Here is a 22,927-nt window from a genome sequence, read left to right as displayed (position 1 = left end):
GCCTTCTCCAAACCAAATTTAGCTCCCATATCCTAGTTCTTTGATAATGGCTCACTTATGCCCATCAATCTCCTCAGTCCTGATCTCACCAGTTTGTTTTGATAGCTCCAAACTTGCACATCTCTGGCTGGGGCTTCCACCTACCAGCTGGACTAAGGATATGGCCAACTATTTGCCTGAGAGATTCTAATGTCAATCTTGCATCCCCACCCCACAAGGGTAACAAGGGCTCCTACAATCTTTAAAAGCAACTGGTCACCTACCATGCCCCCACTTTCACTGTAGAGCTGGAAAGCACAGCAGAAAAAGGTAAAAGGAAAACTAAGTTAGCTACTTTGAAAGAGTTCAGATTTATGGAAGGTCAAGTGAAGGAAGCTAACCAGGACATTTGCACCTAGCAAAGGCAACGGGTGAGCATTTCAACAGCAAGCAAAGTATCCCTGGGCCAAATGCAAGGGACGTTACACAGGTGAAAAAAAAATGCAAACTTAATGATGGAGCATGTGAGCATGTAATCCAAAACAGTTCAATTACAGGCAGAATCTCATGAAAAGGGATGCATGCAAGGGCCTGGAAGGAGGTGGGAACAAAGACCATGTTTAGTTGGGGGAAATTTCTATCCATTCAGTGAGCCAATAAAACAATCTGACAACTTGAAATGGAATTTTTCAAGCATGTTTAAAGAATAATTCCACAAGTAGAACAAGTAAGCAGGGGCTGCATCCGCCAGATCATCTGTCCCATTTCTCCATTCTTTACCATAGGTATTTGTACATTGAATGCTAGCCCTACCTGTATGCTGGTGAATCTGGAATCACTTCATGTACATAGATGCCAGAATTAACATCAGGGAAGTCAGGGTTTATTTCCTTCAAATTTTCTATTAGACTGGAGAAAAATAAAATCAGAAATGACTAAAATAGACAGAGAACAAATAAATCATTGACTTTTTGTCCAACTTCATTTTAAATCTATGAGAAACAAGTCTTCAGAATGTACAAAATTAGTGTCAATGGAGTCCAAAGGCTCTCTGATTAAAATTTACCAGTTACCATTTTTAGTATATTTGCACCATTAATGTTGTTAATGTACAACTCTATGTCCTGCCAATGCCTCCACTCTCATCCAGTAACTCTGTGGCCTATCTCAGCAAACAGTGAAGAGAGTGTTGGTGGTTTACCAACTGATCAACCCAACAGGAAGTGTGATCAGCTTTGGGAGAGGCCCCAAAAGAAGGGAGTCAACTTTTTCTTGGATTTCCTCTTGTAACCTGAAATAAAGTAAACATCACAGTTCAATAAGCTCGCCCTGCCATTCCCAACACTTGCTAAGCCCGCCACAATCTTCCCAGAATACCTGTGCAACAGCTTGCCCAACATTGTGTTCCCACTTACCTCCAAGCTGCCACCCTTACTTATGTCATGTAGAACAGACAGAGGCCATTTGGCCCACCCTACGCATTCCAGCCATGAAGATCCTATCTATTCCAACAAGTCCTCTATGCCACAGCACTTCAATTGCTTATTTAAATAGATGTAGTGAGAGTACTGGCCTCAGTTTAATGGCATAAAATATTCTTCCTCATATCATCTCTGAAATTACAACCCCTTTATCTTAAACACATGCCTTCTGGAAAGGGCATCTTTGTTAGGAGAAGGCTTTGGACTATATACAGTACTCTATAACCTTCAAAGTATTATACACCCAATCAGATTCACCCTCATCTTCTTCCACTCTAAGGGAAACAAACCCGACTCATCAACTCTCTTGCTCTCTCTCCTCTTGCTTGGGATGGAATTTTCAGTCTCATCTGTACCCTCAGATCTCGCCCTCACACGCCAGAATGCCTTGATCATTTGTAACAAACAAACAGTCTACACAATAATTGAATTGAATTGAACTGAATTGAATTGAATTTCGGTTTTTTGTCATTTAGAAACCACAACTGCAATGCAGTTAAAAAATGAGACAACATTCCTCCAGAATGGTATCACAAAAGCACACAACAGACTACACCAGAAAATCCACATAACGTTTGGCAATCCCTAAATCCAGAGTCCGGAGAGGCTGCTGCGTATTAATATCACTCTACCATCTTAGCATGTTTCCCGGAAAGGAGCTCCAAATCCACCAGACAAAACAAGACTACCCAGACACACCAAGTCAGGAGACCAACTCTACCACCCAACAAACCAAAAACTAAAGCTACAAGACCTACACAAAACCACATAGTTAGAACATATAGTTACAACAGTGCAAACAATACCATAATTGAAAAAAAAATGCAGAAGTGACAATGGAATGACTGAGAAAGCATGGGGTGCCACAGTAGCGTAGCAGCACAGTGCTATAAACAGCTCAGGACATCAGAGTTCAGAGCTCAATTCCCACTGCCGCCTGTAAGAAGTTTGTACATTCTCCCCATGGCCACGTGGGTTTCCTCCCACAGTCCAAGAAGTCGTACAGGTTAGTAGGTTAATTGGTCATTGCAAATTGCCTTGTGAATAGGCTGGGGTTACATTTGTGCGTTGCTGGGCGAAGGGCCTGTCACGCATTGCATCTCCAAACAAAAATAAATGAAAACTTTTGCAGCCCCACCAGGAAGGGAACATAAACAAAGGAGTTAGTTCAGATGTCTGATAATAGTGAGGAAAAAAACTGTTCTTGAGCCTGTTATCTGCGTTTTCAAGCTCTTGTACCTCCACCCAGAAGGTAGAGGAGACAACTGTGACAATGCTATTAGCTTTCCTGAAACAACACACCATGAAGATGAATATCGCTGGAGAAAGTAACAAGCCAGTGATGGGTTGGGCAGTGTTTTTCCCCCCACTCTCTGCAGGTCCTGTCAGCCCAGAGTAGAACAGCTGCATTACCAGGGCAGATAATAGATGAATTCATGGGTTCATGAAGAGTGAGTGCTGAGTGTTAATAATCAATTAAAAAAAAAGCAGAAATAGCAGGCTGTATCGGATAGAGGTGTTTAATTGCTCAACAGATAACTGGCTCATGTATACCCGAGCTAATTAGACAATATTTTGTTGCAAATGAAAGAGCCAATAAGAAACACATACCAATTTTGCGGAGTGCATTGGGTTTACTGGCATACGGTTTGCTTCAAAGTTTGACTGCTGCAACTAGACTTGCAGAAATGAGCTTTGCAGATACCGTGTAAGTAATGCAGGAACACTTAGAACCAAAGCCATTGTTGATTGCATAAACAGTATCAAGAGGAAGTGTAGTCCATTTTAGTGTATGTGGCTGCATTGAAGAGATTGTCTGAGCAGTGTCAGTTCAATGATGGGCTTAATAATGCATGCAGTGATTATTTAGTTTCTGTAATCTTACAAGAAAGCATTCAAAAACAGCTCCTAACTGAAGCGTATTTTTATTATCTTCCTGTTACACTGCTGGCGTTTAGGGCAGCAATGAAGGTCGTCCATCTCTATCTGTCCTTGGCCATCTTCTCTATTGTGCCCCAGGTGTTGTCCAGGGGTCCTCATTCCTGCCTGTACGGTATGGTGCCAAGTTGTCTTTGGTCTCCCGTATTTCTTCTGTCCTTCAGGGGTCCAATGAAGTGCGGTCTTGATGATGGAGTTGGCTTCTCTTCTCATCATGTGCCCAATCAATCTCCAACACATCCTCATGATGATTGTGGCCATGTCATCCTGGTGACACTGAAGGAGTAGAGTGTGTTGGAGATCTTTCTCAGCCCAAGAGAGGATCTTCCAGAGGCTCATGGTGTGGAATGACAACAGCTTGGCAAGATTGTTCTCTGTCACACGCCAACATGCTGACCTGTACAAGAGTGTGGACAGAGCACAGCTCTGGTACATCTCCACCATGGTATGTACACTGTACCTGGTAGATCCCCATATGTTCCTCATTGATCTGAAGACGTTTCCAGCTTTGCTGAGTCAGTACTGGACGTCATCCTTGGTCCCACCATCCTGCCGAATGATGTAGCCCTGGCAGGTGAATCGGATGGTGCTGGGTAAGTCAATGCCACAGGTCTTGAAAGAAGGAGAAGACTCTACATTGCGGGTCATGATCTTGGTCTTTCTCTGGCTGACTCTGAGTCCAACCTGTCCACAAAGGGCACACAGGCACTGAGTTTTTCTTGCATGTGCTGGTGTGAATGTGATAGTAATGTGAGGTCATCCACCAAGTCAAATTCTTCTAAAGTACAAAAGAGTCTACCTAAAGCCTCTTTGCTTATCTTTCATTGTTTACCTCATAATCCAGTCAATCACCAGGTTAAATAATATCGACGACATCACACAGCCTTGTCTGATTCCAAGTTCAAAGTTCAAATTGTAGTCGCCAACTGTGCAGGTGAAGCTAGCACAGAAACTCTGAACAATTTTGGCAGGAATCCCCTACGATCTGAGAGTTCGCCAGAGGCTCTCCCTGTCGATGCTAACAAAAGCCTTTTCAAAGTCCACAAAATTCACTTACAGTTGTCTCTGCCACTCTGTACACTGCTCTATGATGTTATGCAGTACGAAGATCTGGGTGACACAGCCTCTGTTACTCCTGAAGCCAGCTTGCTCTTTCCTCAATCACACATCGACAACATCTGTAATCCATTGGACAATGACGTTGGTGAGAATCTTGCTGGGCACTGACAAAAGTGTGATGCAACACCAGTTGTTGCAATCACTTAGCGCTCTTTTCTTGGGAATCCTAACAATAACTCCCTTTATCCAGTTCTTGGGTGCTTGTCCCCATTCTCAGATTATTGGAAACAGTCACAAACAAGAGAAAATCTGCAGATGCTGGAAATCCAAGCAACACACACAAAATGCTGGAGGAACTCAGCAGGCCAGGCAGTATCTATAGAAACGAGTACAGTTGACATTTTGGGCTGAAACCCTTCATCAGGACACATGAAGGGTTGCGGCCCGAAACGCCAGCTATACTCTTTTCCATAGATGCTGCCAAGCTTACTGAGTTCTTCAGCATTTTGTGTGCGTTTATTGTAAAACAGTGGTTGCAACTTTTGGTTAAGCTTTGAAAAGTTCAGTGTTCGGGCTGTCATATCCTGGAGCTTTGCTGTTTACTAATGATTTAATCACAGCAACAATCTCTTCTTTCTTGGGTGGGTCTCTGTTGATGTTGAGGTCCTCTGCTGCCTCTTGTATGTCCGGTTCATCATTTGGTGATGGTCTATTCAGTAATTCTCTAAAATTCTCTGTCCATCGTGCTTCTTGCTTCTTCCTCAGTTGTTAAAAGCAGACCATTCTCATCTCTCATGAGACCACTGGATCAGGCCTGGAACTTTCCGCATACCGATTTTGTAATCTTGACTACATTTCCCTGATCACCTTGATTGGCTGCTACTTTGGCCTCCTCTGCAAGCTCTTCTATATACAGCTCTTATCCTTTCGTACAAGCCTCTTCACTTTCTTGTTAGCTTCAATATATGCTAGTTGAAATTTCTCATTAATTCATGTTGACTTTGCATTAAACACTTTCTTATTAATTTTCTGTCTTTTTTCTAAGGCTGTCCATGTTTCTTTGTTCTCTTTTACAGCTCTGCATCTTGGACGAGCCTCGCTGCTCTCCTCGAGGTCTGAGGAAATCCATTTCCACATTGTGTTGATCCCGTCTACAGGCACATCCTCATTAAAGTCTTTCAAGGCCTGGAATCTGTTCTTAAGTTGAATGGTGAAGGCAGATCTCACACTGGTGTCCTTGAGCTTCTCAATGTCAAAACGCCTTTGTACATGTGCTCTGATCCCAGTGGTTCTCAGCTCGAGTTTCACCACTGCTACAACAAGGTGGTGATCATTTCCCGTATCGGCTCCTCTACATTCTGCAAGGATCGTCACTGTGTACCTTTGATCATTGGATGGCCAATCTGATTCTCGTCACATCCATTGGGTCAGTTTGTGGATTTCACTGTGGAGAAGGAAGGCCCAGATTGTTCATGGCACAGAATGCCACCAGTCTTTCACCATTGTTATTCATCGTTCCACATCCCCATGGATGCCCGTGACCCTAGTGAAGTGTGGGTTGTTATTTCCCATTTTGGTGTTTAGATCTCCCACAATGATGATTATGTCATAGCGTGATGTTACCTCTAACTCCAATCGCAACTGTTCAAGGAAAATGTCTTTTTCATCACTGTCACTATTGTTAATTGGAGCAGAGCACTGGATCACTGTCACGTTCATTTGCTTCCCTTTCAGCCTGACTCGCATCAGCCTACTGTTGATTGGTTTCCACTCCAACAAGCACTTCTCAAGCATTGTCCTTCTTCAAAGTGACACTGAGCACTTTCCTTTCCTGAGTATAAAACTGTTTCACTCGTTTCTGCCTTCAGTCTGTCAGACCCTGTTCATCTGCTTTCACTGATGCCCAGTATATGTAGGTTGTAACGACACATTTCTGCAGTTCTTTGTGCTAGCTTGCCAGTGTTGTGCATGGTTCATACATTCCAAAACATTATTTTGGTCTTGGTCTTGACAGTGTTTAGGGCTTCCTTCATCATAACAATAGCTTTGTTTCAGTTTTCCCTACTGTCAGTCATAGCCAGTGAAGACTCGGGAATACCATCACACACAGATAACAGATTCTTCTTTGCTGTTTCTGTGACTTTTTTTTTAACCAGTCAGGGTTGTTAGCCCCAAGCTGAACCCCTGAACCTGGAGAAACAGTGGACCACTCTTAGCCAAGACCCTACCCTTTGACCTGTTTGGCATGAGGGACCCTACCAAAAGCATTAATCTGCATGCTGTTGACGAAAAATCTGGTAATGACGAGAATGAAACAGGACTGGCACTCTTGAGATTTAAAATGGGAAAGCTAACAACAGACACCACAGCAATTAATTAAAATGGAATTGGACGCCGGTTCAGATATTTCAGTTGGAACGCCATTTCAAAGATAGTAAAGTGAAGCCCGCTGATATCCCACTAAGAACTTATAATGGAGAAAAGATAACTCCTGGGGAAATGACATTTATAACAGTGAAATACAACAATCAACAAACCATATTTGCTTGTATGTGGATAAAGGAGGAGGACCAGCATTGTAGGGACATGATTGGCTGATCTAACTACAACTTGATTGGACATCCCTCCACTATTTGCATGCCACATCCCCTGCAATAGAGTCAACTGAAAACAAATTAAGGTGCTGGATGATGCCATGACTGTCTCCATGCTGTACACCACGAACCGTGGACCAACAGAGGGTAGACAGGTATTGGTGCCAACCTCAGTGCCTCTGGTTTGAAAGCATATTGGACCAAGGAAGGATCACATTGCTCAGAGGAGTCATGAAAGTGACTTAAACAGTGATCCGACTACAACAGTTTTTGTAGGAACACAGCTGAGAAAGCTGCTGATATGTTAATCAGACAGTTGTCTGATTGTGAAATGTGTTTTGGTTTTAAGCTGGATGAGATTTCAGGGAGATTTAGGAAAGTTGCAAGCATTCAGCTTTTGTGAGTATAAAGGACCAGAACCTACTCTGTGTGCATTAAGGTTATTGCATGGTGTTCCAGTGGGAGACAAAAAAATGCTTGTAAAAGTAGATGCAAAGACCAAAGCCCAGCGGGGTGAAATGAAGGCCAAAAAGAGAGGAGTCAATGGAGATATGAAAACAGAGGATTCATTAGATGATATCATGGAGAGATCAGATCATAAAAGGAACAATAGATGGATTAATAAGAGAATATGTCAGTGAACTAAATGGGCCTTCCCAAGATCAAGATGGACATCCTAAAAAGTAAAAGGAAAACAAAGAGTGTCAAAGTAGATCCAGAGAGAAAGGGAGAAGAAAGCTGTCCAGAGCCATCAGAACCACTTCCTGCAGTCTCAAGAGTCAACTCCTACAACTTCCAGAGGAAGCTGGAAGCCCCAGAACCAGAACCTGAGATTGTTTCACAGCCACAGGTCTCACCTGCCAAGTAGAGTAATTGTCAGGAAAGACATTACCCCACAAGAGTAAGAAAGCCTCTACAGTGATTAAATCTTTAGGCTGAATGGGACAATTTAAAATTTACTCTGCTGTATATGTCTGTATATAGTAGATGCACTGTATAGTATACTGTGTATATAGTTGAGTTGCATTCTATGTTGAGTTGGAGTTTATACCTAAGCAGGGAAGAGTGTTGTGTATTTACAATTTCAGTAATATTTCAGTAATCTTATAAATATGTCATTGATTAAGCATTCTTGTTTGTTTAAATAATTCACTGCAGGTTATATATTAAAATACATGAATTGCATACATCACAACTCTCCCAACTGATATGCACGTGCCTTGCTTAGTTAGTCTCACATTTTGGACTCCCGTGTTGTATTAATGTTTTGAAGTTACAAAACAGAACATTAACCATTACCCCACTGTGCTTCTGCCTTCAGAGATTCTTGACCATGTTCACCTCACCAAGGACTCGCCGTTCCTCAGTGCATCTTCGGAATCTACCACTCATTCTGTGCATCTAGCCTCACTGTTCCCAAAACGTATTACTTCATACTTTTTTGAATTATGTCCATCTTACTCACTGATGAATATCACCCTGCAGCCAGGAACTACCCTCAATATCCACAACCTCACCAAACTTAGTGCCCTCTGCATTCAAACCTTTATACTCATGTCCAGATAATTAACATTTATAACAAAATACAACCCCCAACCTCTTATCACTTAGACAATGTTAAATCCAATTTGCCAAACTGCTTTGGATTCCACAAGCTCTTTCTGGGTCACTACCTCACAGTGGCCCCTTTGCATCCATCACACCACACTCATCAATACAAGGTCTTGCAGAACAAAAAGTCAGTCAGACAGCTCCAAACCTTTAAAGCCATACCACTATCCCTGATCAGTACCTGCCTCTCCAAAAGCAGATTTATCTTGTTCCTCAGATTCTTTTTCATTAATTTCCCACCCACTTATTATTGTGGCTAATAACAACCTTGTTTATCCCTCTAGCCATTTTTGAATAAAAATACCACATCTGCTGTCCTCCAGTCATCCGGCATCTCACCTGTGGCAAGTGAAGAATGAAAAATCTATCAGAGTGCAGAAATACCCTCCCTTGCCTCCTTACAACCTTATCAGGCCTTGGGTATTACTCACCATACCATTAGCTCCTAAAGGGAAGATCAAGAGCTTATATGGGGCTTCAGTGGAACAGCTATGAGGCCAAAGAGAGGTCAGAGTGGGAATGGGTTAAAGAAACAGACAGGAAAATGGAAACACAAGGTCACCTTTATGGACAGAAGTCTGCAAAGTGGTCACCCAGTCTGGGAAACAGTCTGTGCTATGACACCCCCATGACTGGCAGGAGGGGTGTCAGGCAGGCTGACAAGTTTACACAGCTATTTCATTTTCACAGCAGCCATGGGGATTTATAAATGGCAAAAGAGCAGCAGCAAAAAATGGAAAGTAAACATTTGTAGATATAAAGTTCCTCTCTGTGCAAGATATTTTGATGTCTGTATAATCATTAATAAATGTTAAAATTGCATCATTTGTGCAAATCTCAGTGTGGTGTACAGGACGCTCAGCCCACTAAAGCAGATTTGTTTCCAGCGACGATAACTCAGCAAACAAGTGTCTGAGAGTTTCACTGAGAGCTCTTTAACAAGTCTAAAGTATGCTTAAAAGTAAATATTAATAGTTTACTCAACAACAAATTTCTTTGCCAAGTTACCATATACTGCTACTGAGAGTGAATATTTGAACGAGTTGGCAGGTGTATTGATGAGGGTAGTGCAGGTGATTTCAGTAAGGCCTTTGACAAGCTCCCATATGGAAGCCAAGTCCAAAAGGCTGAAGTCCAGAGAATCCAGGACAATTTGGCAAACTAGATCTGAAATTGACATGACAATTAGAGGCTGTTTTTATGATTGAAGGTCTATGACCAGTCAAAAGACTGAGTTGTTAACCTTGCTGGTTGTTGTGGTCATTAACAATCTGGATTTGAACATAGAGGAAAGAGTAGAAAGTTTGTAGACAACATGAAATTGGGTAGTAGTGTTGTTAGTGACGATGCTGCATTCAGCATCTGAACAATATTAGTTAGTTAGTAGGAAAGAAAGAGAAATAGATGGAGCAAACACAAGGAAATCTGCAGATGCTGGAAATTCAAACAACACACACAAAATGCTGGTAGAACACAGCAGGCTAGGCAGCATCTATAGGGAAAAGCGATGTCGACGTTTTGGGCCGAGACCCTTCGACCCTAGACTGCTGTGTTCTACCAGCATTTTGTGTGAGAAATAGATGGAATTTATTTCTGAAAGCCACGAGATGTTATATTTTCATAGGTCTAACAGACTAAGGTATACACAGTATATGGTAGGGCCTCAGGAGGTACTGAGGAACTGAAAGGGTTTGGTGTAAATGTTCAAAAATCTCTGGAGGCAATACAATAAGCAAGGCTGTTAAAAAGACCCATGGGAAGCTTGCTTTTGTTAGCCAGGGCTACGGGAAGAAAAAACAGTTTGGTATAGTTTTATAAAAAGGCACAGCAGAGTGTGCAATTCAAGTACAATAGGAAGGTGTAACTGTGAAAGTCAAGTATTCTTAAATCAAGAAGCCACTGAACTGAGCACATGGAATAGATTTAGAAAGGCTAGTAGCTGCAGCAAGAAAACAAACTTACGTAGGAGTTACTGTCAGCATCCTCACACCGATAAAACGTCTCTTCACACCTCCGACATCTTCATTATAAGCACAGATAAAGTTACAGTGAATTATAATGCTGAAATGATAAATTAATAACTACTTATTACATACCCATATTTACAATAACATTGCTGTCAATTCTACAAGTGACAATTATCATGTTATTATTTCAGAATATCAATTAGATTGAAGGGATCTGACTAGGATTGATCTCCTCAGAGATCCGAATGAGTTTTTTTTCAGCTGCTTTATGCTGTAAAGTTTCTGAATGATTAGTGCAGGCACCCATCGGAGTGCCATTCCAACGTACCAGCTTGGCTGCATTATCAGTACAGATTCATTGTGCTCCAAGCTATCAGCTTCAGAATACCACACTGAGAGGTAATAATTAAATAAAAACTTCATATTTTCACTTTACCTTCTTCTGAACTAATAAAAACTAAAATAAAAATTTAAAACAGGATCCCACTACCAAGTTCTCCAGAACTTCCGCCCACCTCCAACGGGATCCCACTGCCAAGCACATCTTTCCCTCCCCCCTCTTTCTGCTTTCCACAGGAATCGCTCCCTATGCGATTCCCTTGTCCATTCGTTTCCCCCCCATCCCTTCCCACCGATCTCCCTCCTGGCACTTATCCTTGTAAGCGGAACAAGTGCTACACCTACCCTTACACTTCCTCCCTCACCACCATTCAGAGCCGCAGACAGTCCTTCCAGCTGAGGCGACACTTCACCTGTGAGTCGGCTGGTGTGGTATACTGCATCCGGTGCTCCCGGTGTGGCCTTTTATATATTGGTGAGACCTGACGCAGACTGGGAGTCCGTTTCGCTGAACACCTACGCTCTGTCCGCCAGAGAAAGCAGGATCTCTCAGTGGCCACACATTTTAATTCCACGTCCCATTCCCATTCTGATATGTCTATCCATGGCCTCCTCTACTGTCAAGATGAAGCCACACACAGGTTGGAGGAACAACACCTTATAAACCGGCTGGGTAGCCCCCAAACTGATGGCATGAACATTGACTTCTCTAATTTCTGTTAATGCCCCTCCTCCCCTTCTTACCCCATCCCTGACATATTTAGTTGTTCGGTTTTTTTCTCTCTCTCTGCCCATCACTCTGCCCGTTCTCCATCTCCCGCTGGTGCTCCCCCCCCCCTTTCTTTCTCCCTAGGCCTCCTGTCCCATGATCCTCTCCCTTCTCCAGCTCTGTATCACTTTCGCCAATCACCTTTCCAGCTCTCAGCTTCACCCTATCCCCTCCGGTCTTCTCCTATCATTTCGCATTCCCCCTTTCGGTTAGTCCTGACGAAGGGTCTCGGCCCGAAACGTCGACAGTGCTTCTCCCTATAGATGCTGCCTGGCCTGCTGCGTTCCACCAGCATTTCGTGTGTGTTGCTAATAAAAACTATTATTCACCTTTCTTTTAAGCATCGTTGTTATATCCTTGGTATAAAAACATTGTTAACAAATTAGCACACTGCCATTGACAGTGTGTTAGCAAGCTGCATGCTGGAACGGTGAAGGGGCTCACATGGGGTTGGTAAGTAGGGTACCGCTACAGTTTTCACCCAGTAATGAAGGAACAATGGCACGTATAAATCAGGATAGTGTATTTCTTAAAAAGGCAAATAGGAGATGGCATCCCCATGCACCTGTTGCCCTTCTCCTAATGCATACTGCTGGTCACAGAAGTAATACGCTATTAAAACGAGGCCCAAGACCTAACTTAGTGGGAGTTACTGTTTACATATGCATACACACATATGCATACTATACACTAGTGGTCGCCAACTTTTTAAGGCCAAGATCCCCTACCTCGGCCTCAGTGAAAGGCAAAATCGACCTACTAAATCGGTTAGACACACGCATGCGCACCAGGCAGAAGGGACTGGAAGTAAAACCCCGCAACCCCGGAAACAACCTCTCTTTACAAACAGCTTTCTGTAGCGGGAGTATTGCTACATTACCGTTATCCTCATTAGTATTACTTATTTTTATAATGCTCAAATTACAACACCTTTAATTCTATGTTTCAGTATTTAATTTTATTTCAGCGCGAAAAATAAATGAATAAAAATTGACTGTTGCACTCAGTGTGATGACTGGGGCTGAATACTTTCTGCTAGTTCCCTGAAATTTGGCTCATAGTTACAGACAGCTAGTCTGAGACAGTCTGTGAGGTGTCTATCAGTAAGACAGCTCCTGTACTTAGATTTAATAACTTCCATCTGTTGCAGCACAGCGCCCTTGCAAACCTCCTGACAGACTGAATATCCGAATGGACAGTTTCCTCTGTTAGACTGAATGTTGAACCTGCCTCGTTTTTCAGGTGTTTTGTATTGGTAAACTGTTACTGAGACACTAGTATAAGTTTCAGAGGTACACAAGCTAATAACACCACTGTTTTTGTTTCCCAGTTCTTTTACCTTTGGGGAATAATGGAATTTAAAGGGGGAGAAGTTTTGTAATGTGAGCATTATAAAGATAGGTTGATGCTGATTAGGATAACGGTGATGTACCGGTGCTCCCGCTCTGGAGAGCTGTTTGTAGGGAGAGGTTGTTTCCAGGTTGCGGGGGTTTGCTTCCAGTCTCTTCTGCTTGGTGCGCATTTTTCTTTTTTTTTGGAATCTACTGGGAAAGTCTCAAAGATCGACTGGTTGGCGACCACTACTATACACGCACATATATAAACGTAAGTGTGCACTTGTGTGTGTATGGTATATATGCGCATGTGTATACATACATGTATATGTAATATTCTCAAGTGAGAAAGGCAAAGTCTGCAGCAGAACTTTGGCAAGATTTCCAAGATGCTTGGAACAACCTACCGGTTCTTATAAAACTGCACGACAGTGTACCTGAGAGAATTGTTGCAGTTTTAAGGACAAAGGGTGGTCACACTAAATATTGATTTGATTTAGTTTTTTACTGCTCATGTACAGTATATCTGCCTAAGATATAGTATTCTGCAGAATACAGTATCACACACACACGCACGCACACCCGGTGTGAAACATCATTTTGGAGGAAGTGAAGGACCAGCTGATAGATTGCAATGGTGTCGAAATTTAAGAAGATCTCAGAAGGGCAGATGGATGATAGGAAAATGGAGGCAAGGGTTAGATTGGCCTGTACTCCTATGACCTCTTTTCTAAAGTGGACAGAGATATTGTGCAGTTGCCTGTCAGCTTCACACTTCAAAGACGATCAGTGTGTCGAAAACCTTCTATTTCAAAACAACAGCCGTTGTCAGCAGCTTCAACAGGACAATTGTGTAATCAAAATAGTGACAAGTTTTACAAAATCTCTGGAGATGAGAGACTGCTAATGCTGGAATCTGTAGCACAGAGAAACAGCTAGGGAGGAACTCAGCAGGTCAGGCCATAACTGTGGAGAGAAATGGGAAACTGACATTTCAATTTGAGACCTTTCATTGATAGGAGACAGCCATTAAAAAGAGATGAAGGGACCTCCTCTGTGCGTGAGACCAGACATAAACTTGGCAATTGCTTTCCCCAGCATCTATTCTTCATCCACCAGGCCGTCTGGAGCTGCCAGTTGCCGGCCATCGTAACTCCTCTCCTCATCCCCACACTGGCCTGTCTCCTCCACAGCCAAATGCATAGAGGAGCAGCAACTCATATGCCACCTGGGTGGTCCACAAACCCTTGCAGATGACCTGCTCACCAACTGTTCCTTTCCTCCCTCCTCCAGATCTGGTCAGTTCCTACACACAGCCCCTGATCACCCTGTTTCTCCCACAGCATCTGCCCATCACCCATACACTCCAGCCAACAGATTCTATCCCCACCTCCCTCCCACTCCTCCCCATTTGCTTCCACGCTACATCTCCTTTTCCTATCAAATCCCGTCCTCCGCAGCCTCTGTTGCTATTTGTACTGTTCTCTCCGCCGGCAGCCAATCACCTGCTCCTCAGCTGGATCCACCTACTGCTTGCCAGTTCCTACTCCGCCTCTTTAACCCAGCTTCACCTCCCCCCCCCCCCCCCCCCCCCCAGACTCTTTCAGATCAGATGAAGGGTCTAGGCCCAACATGTCCACTGTTCATTTCTCTCCACAGATGCACTCTAACCCGCTGAGTTGCTAGACCAGTTTATCACTTCTGTGCTCTAATCTCTGTTCATGAAGATGCTAATGTTGCTCTTTGAAAGAAAACTTGTTTGGCTGTTTAATGAGAGTTACGAGGCATTGGCATGGTTGCATCATTGATTATAATTGATTGTAACTGTGGATACAATCAATTACAACGGCTGGATTGAAATGCACATAACTCAAGCCCAGCTGTTCATGTTGGTCTGGGCTGTAGAGATTCTACATTATCATACACATTACAAACATCCTATTTTTTTGCAATGCTTGGGATAATGTTTTTATACTACAGTATGTACCACACTTCTACAGATGTGCCCAGTAGAGCATTCTAGCTGGCTGCGTCACCATCTGGTATGGCGGTGGGCGGGGGGCTGCACAGGATGGAAATAAGCTGCAGAGCTGCAAACTCAGTCAGCTCCATCATGGGCACCAGCCTCCCCAGCATCCAGCACATCTTCAAGGCAGCATCCATCATCAAGAACCCCCATCACTCAGGCAATGCCCTCTTCTCATGCTACCATCAGGGAGGAGCTTCAGGAGTCTGAAGACACGCAGCTTCTTCCCCTCTGACATCAATCGACAGTAAAAAACTATTATAGTATTGAAGTTCTGACAGTTGAAGTCAGAAGTTCACAAACACTTAGGTTGAAGTCATTAAACCACTCCACAGATTTCATATTAGCAAACTATAGTTTTGGCAAGACATTGAGGACAACTACTTTGAGCATGACACGAGTAATTTTTCCAACAATTGTTTTCAGACAGATTATTTCACTTTTAATTGACTATATCACAATTTCAGTGGGTCAGATGTTTACAAACAAAATCAAAAGAAATCAGCCAAGACCTCAGAAAAAAAAATTGTGGACTTCCACAAATCTGGTTCATCCTTAGCAGCAATTTCCAAACACATGAAGGTACCACACTTATCTGTACAAACAATAGTACGCAAGTATAGACACCATGGGACCACGCAGCCATTGTACTGCTCAGGAAGAGGACACATTCTGTCTCCTAGAGATGAACATACTTTGGCACAAAAGGTGCAAATCAATCCCAGAACAACTTCAAAGGACCTTGTGAAGATGCTGGAGGAAACAGGTAGACAAGTATTTATATCCACGGTAAAACGAGTCCTATATCGACATAACCTGAAAAGCAGCTCAGCAAGGAAGAAGCCACTGCTCCAAAACCACCGTAAAAAAGGCAGACGACAGTTTGCAAGTGCACATGGGGACAAAGATCTTACTTTCCAGAGAAATGTCCTCTGGTCTGATGAAACAAAAATTGAACTGTTTGGCCATAATGACCATCGTTATGTTTGGAGGAAAAAGAGTGAGGCTTGCAAGCCAAAGAACACCATCCCAACCGTGAAGCATGGGGGTGGCAGCATCATGTTGTGAGGGTGCTTTGCTGCAGGAAGGACTGGTGCACTTCACAAAATAGATGGCATCATGAGGAAGGAAAAGTATGTGGATATATTGAAGCAACATCTCAAGACATCAGCCAAGAAGTTAAAGCTCAGTTGCAAATGGGTCTTCCAAATGGACAATGACCCCAAGCATACCTCCAAAATTTGGCAAAATTGCTTAAGGACAACAAAGTCAAGGTGTTGGAGTGGCCATCACAAAGCCCTGACTTCAATCCGATAGAAAATTTGTGGGCAGAACTGAAAAAGCATGTGCAAGCAAGGAGGCGTACAAACCTGACTCAGTGACACCACTTCTGTCTGGAGGAATGGAACAAAATTCCAGCAACTTGCTGTGAGAAGCTTGTGGAAGGCTACCTAAACATTTGACCCAAGTTAAACAATTTAAAGGCAATGCTACTAAATACTAACAAAGTGAATGTAAACTTCTGACCTACTGGGAAAGTGATGAAAGAAACAAAAGCTGAAATAAATCATTCTCTCTACTATTATTCTGACATTTCACATTCTTAAAATAAAGTAGTGATCCTAACCGACCTAAGACAGGGAATGTTTTCTAGGATTAAAAGTCAGGAATTGTGAAAAACTGAGTTTAAATGTATTTGGCTAAGGTGTATGTAAACTTCTGACTTCAACTGTAGATATGTGTGCATTTTATTTATTTATATATATATATATATATATATACATACATACACACACACACAAACATACATATATACACACTCTCTTCTTACTGTAATTCAGTTTTTATTGTTATGTATTGCAATGTAGTGCTGTTGCATAACAACAAATTTTTTCATGACATTTGCTGATGATATTGAACCTGACTGATTTTAAAATAAATTGCCTTAATTTATTTTTAAAACTCGTACCTTTGGCTTCTTTATCCTGAAAATCAGAAAGAAACGTTGTGATGCGATCTGATGGAATGGCAAATGAAATTCCTGCAGTCACCTTCAGTGTGTTTATTCCTATCACCTCCCCATCCTGCAGGTTAGATGTATTTTAAACATATCAAAAACTCGTCAGCATATATTATGCACATTACCATTTGCTGTATATGCTGGTTAGATTTGGAGAAAGAAACGTGTTTTGAGGTATTGCATAGCGCTTACTTTTATAACAGATATGTTTATTTAAAGAAAACAATTTAACAACTTACAGGTGTTAATTTCGAAGGTGAAGGAAGAAGAAACCAAACAGAATCTGACTTACCAAATTCACCAACGGGCCTCCTGAGTTTCCATACTTTGAATATGTGCAATACGCAATAAAAGAGAACAGACAAACAACATTTATCACATTGTAGATTTGGAAAATTTAATAGTATTAAATTATGTGGCTCTATGCACAAGTTACTGTTAACTGCCATTATCTCAAATATTATTTTAGACCAGCAAATCAGAATTTATTAAAAAGAATGTTATTTCACTTTCCCAGTTTTCTCTTCTTAATATCTTATGCCAGTGATTTATTGTTCCCCATCAGCTGACTTCCCTGGTATTTCCTCGTTGAATTTGCTATTTGAAAACTGAAGAGTGAGTTTCACTGAATAGGCATCTGATTTAATTTCTATTCTGCCTTCATCTGTCATTAACATTTGTGCAAATTTGCCTCAACGGTAATTGATTAAATGGCAGAACAGTTCACATCAGTTAATAAGCAGCATGTTAATTAATTAAAGTTATGCATGAATAAAGACAACATGCAAACACAAAACTGATCTTCCATTCAGCTTCATTCAGAGCACTAACTTCTGTTACAAAGGTCTAATCTTTGCAAAGTAACACTTAGAAAAGTAAGTTCAGGATAAACAAAAGTTCAAGTTAACATCAATTGACTACATCAATAACACTGGCTTGCTGGCTGATGAGTTTCCAGACACATGGCCTCGACACTCACTCCTTTGTTTTTGCTGTTCCCCAAGCATAACCTTCCCGGTACCGGGAAGTCACACACCAGTGATGCAGAGGCCTAATTCCAACAGGTAGCCCCAGCCTGGGAGTCCAAAGTTCAAAGTAAACTTCATTATCAAAGTACAAATATGTCACTATATACAACCCAGAGATTCATTTTCTTTTGGGCACACTCAATAAAACTACAGAATAATAACTATTAACAGAATCAATGCACCATGGGCATTCAACCAGTGTGCAAAAGACAACAAACTGTGCAAATACAAAAAGAAATAAATAATATTAATAAATCAATAAAGAATAAATATCAAGAGCATGAGATGACGGGTCCTTGAAAGTGAGTCTACTGGTTGTGGGAACAGCTCAATGATGGGGCAAGTGAGGTTGAGTGAAGTTATCCCCTTTGGTTCAAAAGCCTGTTGGATGAGGGGTTGTAACTGTTCCTGAACCTGGTGGAGTGAGTTCTGAGGCTATTGTGCCTTCTTCCTGATGGCAGCACTGAGAAGAGAGCATGTCCTGGATGGTGGGGCTCCCTGATGATGGATGCCGCTTTCCTGCAACAGCGATTCATGTAGATGTGCTCAGTGGAGGGGAGGGATTTACCCATGATGGACTGGCCTGAAACCATTACTTTTTATAGCCCAATCCCAGATTCCCTAGCTATCAACCCTGTTAAGATGACTGAATATCTAAGAACATCCTTGACATTACCTTCTACTTAATCTTACCTTTCCAATCAATTTTACTCACAGAATTCAGAGGGATGATTGGGCCTTCAGTTCTAATCAGTCACAGGTTCACTGTGGACACCTGCAGGTTTGCTCTCTCACTTCAACGTACCAGTTGTCAACACTGGTGAACAACTGTCCCAACGATCTAACCAGTCGAGGACTAGTTTAAGATTTCTCTCCAGAGAACTGAAATTGTCCCCTATTATTGAGGTAAAAGCCACCTATTCTGAGCAGACTACCAACTACTGATGTGGATTTTAATATCGTTGCAGGCAGGTTTGCCAGAGCTGTTGGGAAGATTTTTGAAGTAATTTGACAGCAGGATGGGAAATTCAGTGATAGGGCTGAGGATGGGGTAGTTGATAGACAAACAGAGGCAGTGTGTAATAAGACTATCAGGAAGGACAGGCAGATGATAGGCCAAAATTGCTATCAGTGGGATGAGTTGCATGGTAATGGGGACAGAATTGAAAAGGGTGATGAATACAGAACTGAACGTCTTATATATTTGCATGCATGCAGTATACGGAATAAGACAGATGATCTTGTAGGGCAGTTAGAGATTAGCAGGTATGATGTGGGCATCACTGAATCATGACTGAAAGAGGATCATAGTTGGGAGCTTAACATCCAAGGATACACATTGACTATCAGAAAGGACAGGCAGGTAGGCAGAGGGAGTGGTGTGGTAAAAATGAAATCAAATAATTAGAAAGAAGTGACATAGGATCAGGATATGTAAAATTGTTGTGGGTAGAGTCAAGAAACTGCACGGGTAAAAAAAGACTCCAATGGGAGTTATATACAGGCCCTCAAACAGAAGCCAAGATATGGAATACAAGTTACAACCAGAGATATGCATGTCAAAGGGTCAATGTTACAATAATTATGGGGAATTTCAATATGCAGGTAGATTGGGGAAAAAAATCAGTTTGATGCTGATTTTCAATCCCTAGAGAGAGAATATGTAGAATGTCTAGTAGATGGATTTTTAGAGCAGCTTGTAGCTGAGCCCACTAGGAGATCAGCTATTCTGCAATGGGTGTTGTGTAGTGAACTGAATTTGGTTTGGGAGTTTGAGGTACAGGAACCTGAGGAGACAGTCATCATAATATGATGGAATTCACCTTGCAATTTGAGGGGAAGCTAAAGTCAGATGTGTCAATATTACAGTGGAATAAAGGGAATTGCAGAGACATGAGAGAGGAGCTGGCCAAAGATGAATGGAAGAGGACCCTAGCAGGGATGGTGCACAGCCACAATAGCTGGAATTTCTGGGAGCAATTCAGAAGGCAACATAAAAGCAAAAGAGAGGGAATAGAGCAAAAATGAGTGTGGTTAGAGAATTGGAAAGCTTTTAAAAAATCAATAGAAAGCAACTAAAAAGCAATGAGGGAAAAGATAAAATATGAAGGTAAGCTAGCAAATAATATCAAAGAAGATACCAGAAGTTTTTTTCCATTTCTATCAAGAATGAAAGAGGCAACAGTAGATATAGGACTGCTGGAAAATGGTGCTGGAGGTAGAAATGAGGGAGAAGGAAATGGCGGAGAAACTGAATAAGTATTTTGCATCAGTCTTTACTGTGAAAGACACGAGCAATATCTCGATATTTGAGAGGGAGATGGTGCTTGGGAAGCTGAAAGGTCAGCTAGACTAGGTGGACTACACCCCAGGGTTCTGAAAGAGGTAACTGAAGAGATTGTAGCGGCATTAGTAATGATCTTTCAAGAATTGCTAGATTGCTGAATGGTCCCAGAGGACTGGAAAATTGCAAATGTCACTCCACTCTTCAAGAAGGGAGGGAGGAAAAAGAAAGGATATTATAGGCCAGTTCCAGTTAGTCTGACCTCAGTGGTTGGAAAATGTTGGAGTTGATTGTTAAAGATGTGTTTTCAGGATACTTGGAGGCACATGATAAAATAGGCCAAAGTCATCATGGTTTCCTCAAGGGAAAATCTTGCCTGACAAACTTCTTGAAGTTCTTTGAAGAAATTAGAGACTAGTATTGAAATTGCAGGGGCCCTGACAGATATATTTAAAATGTTGGTATCTACGGGTGAGGTGCCGAGGACTGGAGGATAGCTCATGTTGTTCCGTCGTTTAAAAAGGGCTCTAAAAGTAATCCGGGAAATTATAGGCCGGTAAGTTTGACGTCAGTAGTAGGTAAATTATTAGAAGGAGTACTAAGCGATAGGATCTACAAGTATTTGGATAGACTGGGACTTATTAGGGAGAGTCAACATGGCTTTGTGCATGGTAGATCATGTTTAACAAATCTATTAGAGTTTTTTGAGCAGGTTACCAGGAAAGTGGATGAAGGGAAGGCAGTGGATGTTGTCTACATGGACTTCAGTAAGGCCTTTGACAAGGTCCCACATGGGAGGTTAGTTAGGAAGATTCAGTCGCTAGGTATACATGATGAGGTAGTAAATTGGATTAGATATTGGCTCAAGCCCAAGAGTGGTAGTAGAGGATTGCTTTTCTGAGTGGAGGCCTGTGACTGGTGGTGTGCCACAGGGATCAGTGCTGGGTCCATTGTTATTTGTCATCTATATCAATGATCTGGATGATAATGTGGTAAATTGGATCAGCAAATTTGCGATGATACAAAGATTGGAGGTGTAGTGGACAGTGAGGAAGGTTTTCAAAGCTTGCAGCGTGATTTGGACCAGCTGAAAAAACGGGCTGAAAAATGGCAGATGGAGTTTAATACAGACAAGTGTGAGGTATTGCACTTTGGAAGGACAAACCAAGGTAGAACATACAAGGTAAATGGTAGGGCACTGAGGAGTGCAGCAGAACAGAGGGATCTGGGAATACAGATACAAAATTCCCTAAAAGTGGCATCACCGGTAGATAGGGTCGTAAAAAGAGCTTTTGGTACATTGGCCTTTATAAATCAAAGTATTGAGTATAAGAGTTGGAATGTTATGGTGAGGTTGTATAAGGCATTGGTGAAGCCGAATTTGGAGTATTGTGTGCAGTTTTGATCACCGAATTATAGGAAGGATATTAATAAGGTTGAACGAGTGCAGAGAAGGTTTACAAGGATATTGCCGGGACTTGAGAAACTGAGTTACAGAGAAAGGTTGAATAGGTTAGGACTTTATTCCCTGGAGCGTAGAAGGATCAGGGGAGATTTGATAGAGGTATATAAAATTATGAGGGTTATAGATAGAGTGAATATAAGCAGGCTTTTTCCACTGAGGCTAGGGGAGAAAAAAAAGAGGACATGGGTTAAGGGTGAAGGGGGAAAAGTTTAAAGGGAACATTAGGGGGGGTCTTCTTCACACAGAGAGTGGTGGGAGTATGGAATGAGCTGTCAGATGAAGTGGTAAATGCGGGCTCACTTTTAACATTTAAGAAAATCTTGGACAGGTACATGGATGACAGGGATATGGTCCAAGTGCAGGTCAGTGGGACTAAGCAGACAAATGGTTCAGCACAGTCAAAAAGGGCCAAAAGCCCTGTTTCTGTACTGTAATGTTCTGTGGTTCTAAACAGCAAACAGGACAAGAAGGAGAATCAGTGGATTTTCAAAAGGCCTTTGGCAAGATGCTGCACTTGAGATTGCTTAGCAAGATAAGAGCCCATGGTATGATAGAAAAGATACTAGCACAGATAAAGCACTGGCTGATTGGCAGGAGGCAAAGAGAGGGAATAAAAGGAAGCCTTTTCTGATTGGCTGCCGGTGACTAGTGGTGTTCCGTAGTGGTTGGTGTTAAGACCACTTTTTTTTTACGTTGTACATCAATGATTTGGATAAAGGAACTGATAGTTTTGTGACCAAGTTTGCAGACAATATGAAGATAGGTGGAGGGACGTGTAATGTTGAGGAATTAGAGAGTCTGCAGAAGGACTTAGACAGATAGAGAGAATGGGCAAAGAAATGGCAGATGGAATATAGCATAGGGAAGTGTATGGTCATGCACTTTAGTAGAAGGAATATTTTCTAAGTGGGGAGAAAATACAAAGGTGCAAAGGGCCTTGGGAGTCCTGGTGCAGGATTCAGTAAATGTTAGCTTGCAGGTCGAGTTGGTGGTGAAGAAGGGAAATGCAATGCTAGTATTTATTTTGAAAGGA

At 42.1% G+C, this 22,927-nt stretch overlaps 1 protein-coding gene across 3 annotated transcripts in view; it reads right to left on the bottom strand.

Moving 5' to 3' along the window:
- Window positions 1–22,927, bottom strand: part of LOC140726537 (serine protease HTRA3-like) — a 37,555-nt gene that overhangs the window by 2,539 nt on the left and 12,089 nt on the right. For 2 of the 3 annotated variants that reach the window (XM_073043062.1, XM_073043063.1), the window contains 4 exons: window positions 17,410–17,442; window positions 17,067–17,181; window positions 10,625–10,682; window positions 793–888 (listed from right to left, as the gene is read on the bottom strand). In XM_073043062.1, the coding sequence (XP_072899163.1) occupies window positions 793–888; window positions 10,625–10,682; window positions 17,067–17,181; window positions 17,410–17,442 (302 nt within the window). Of the gene's footprint in view, window positions 1–792; window positions 889–10,624; window positions 10,724–17,066; window positions 17,182–17,409; window positions 17,443–22,927 lie in introns of those variants that run through there. The other variant, XM_073043064.1, reaches the window with a different exon arrangement.

Source organism: Hemitrygon akajei, chromosome 4 (genome assembly GCF_048418815.1).
Source record: "Hemitrygon akajei chromosome 4, sHemAka1.3, whole genome shotgun sequence".
In the NCBI taxonomy this organism is placed as follows: domain Eukaryota; kingdom Metazoa; phylum Chordata; class Chondrichthyes; order Myliobatiformes; family Dasyatidae; genus Hemitrygon; species Hemitrygon akajei.
The sequence above is the reverse complement of the archived record's forward strand: the minus strand, read 5'-3'. Positions and strand labels throughout refer to the sequence as shown.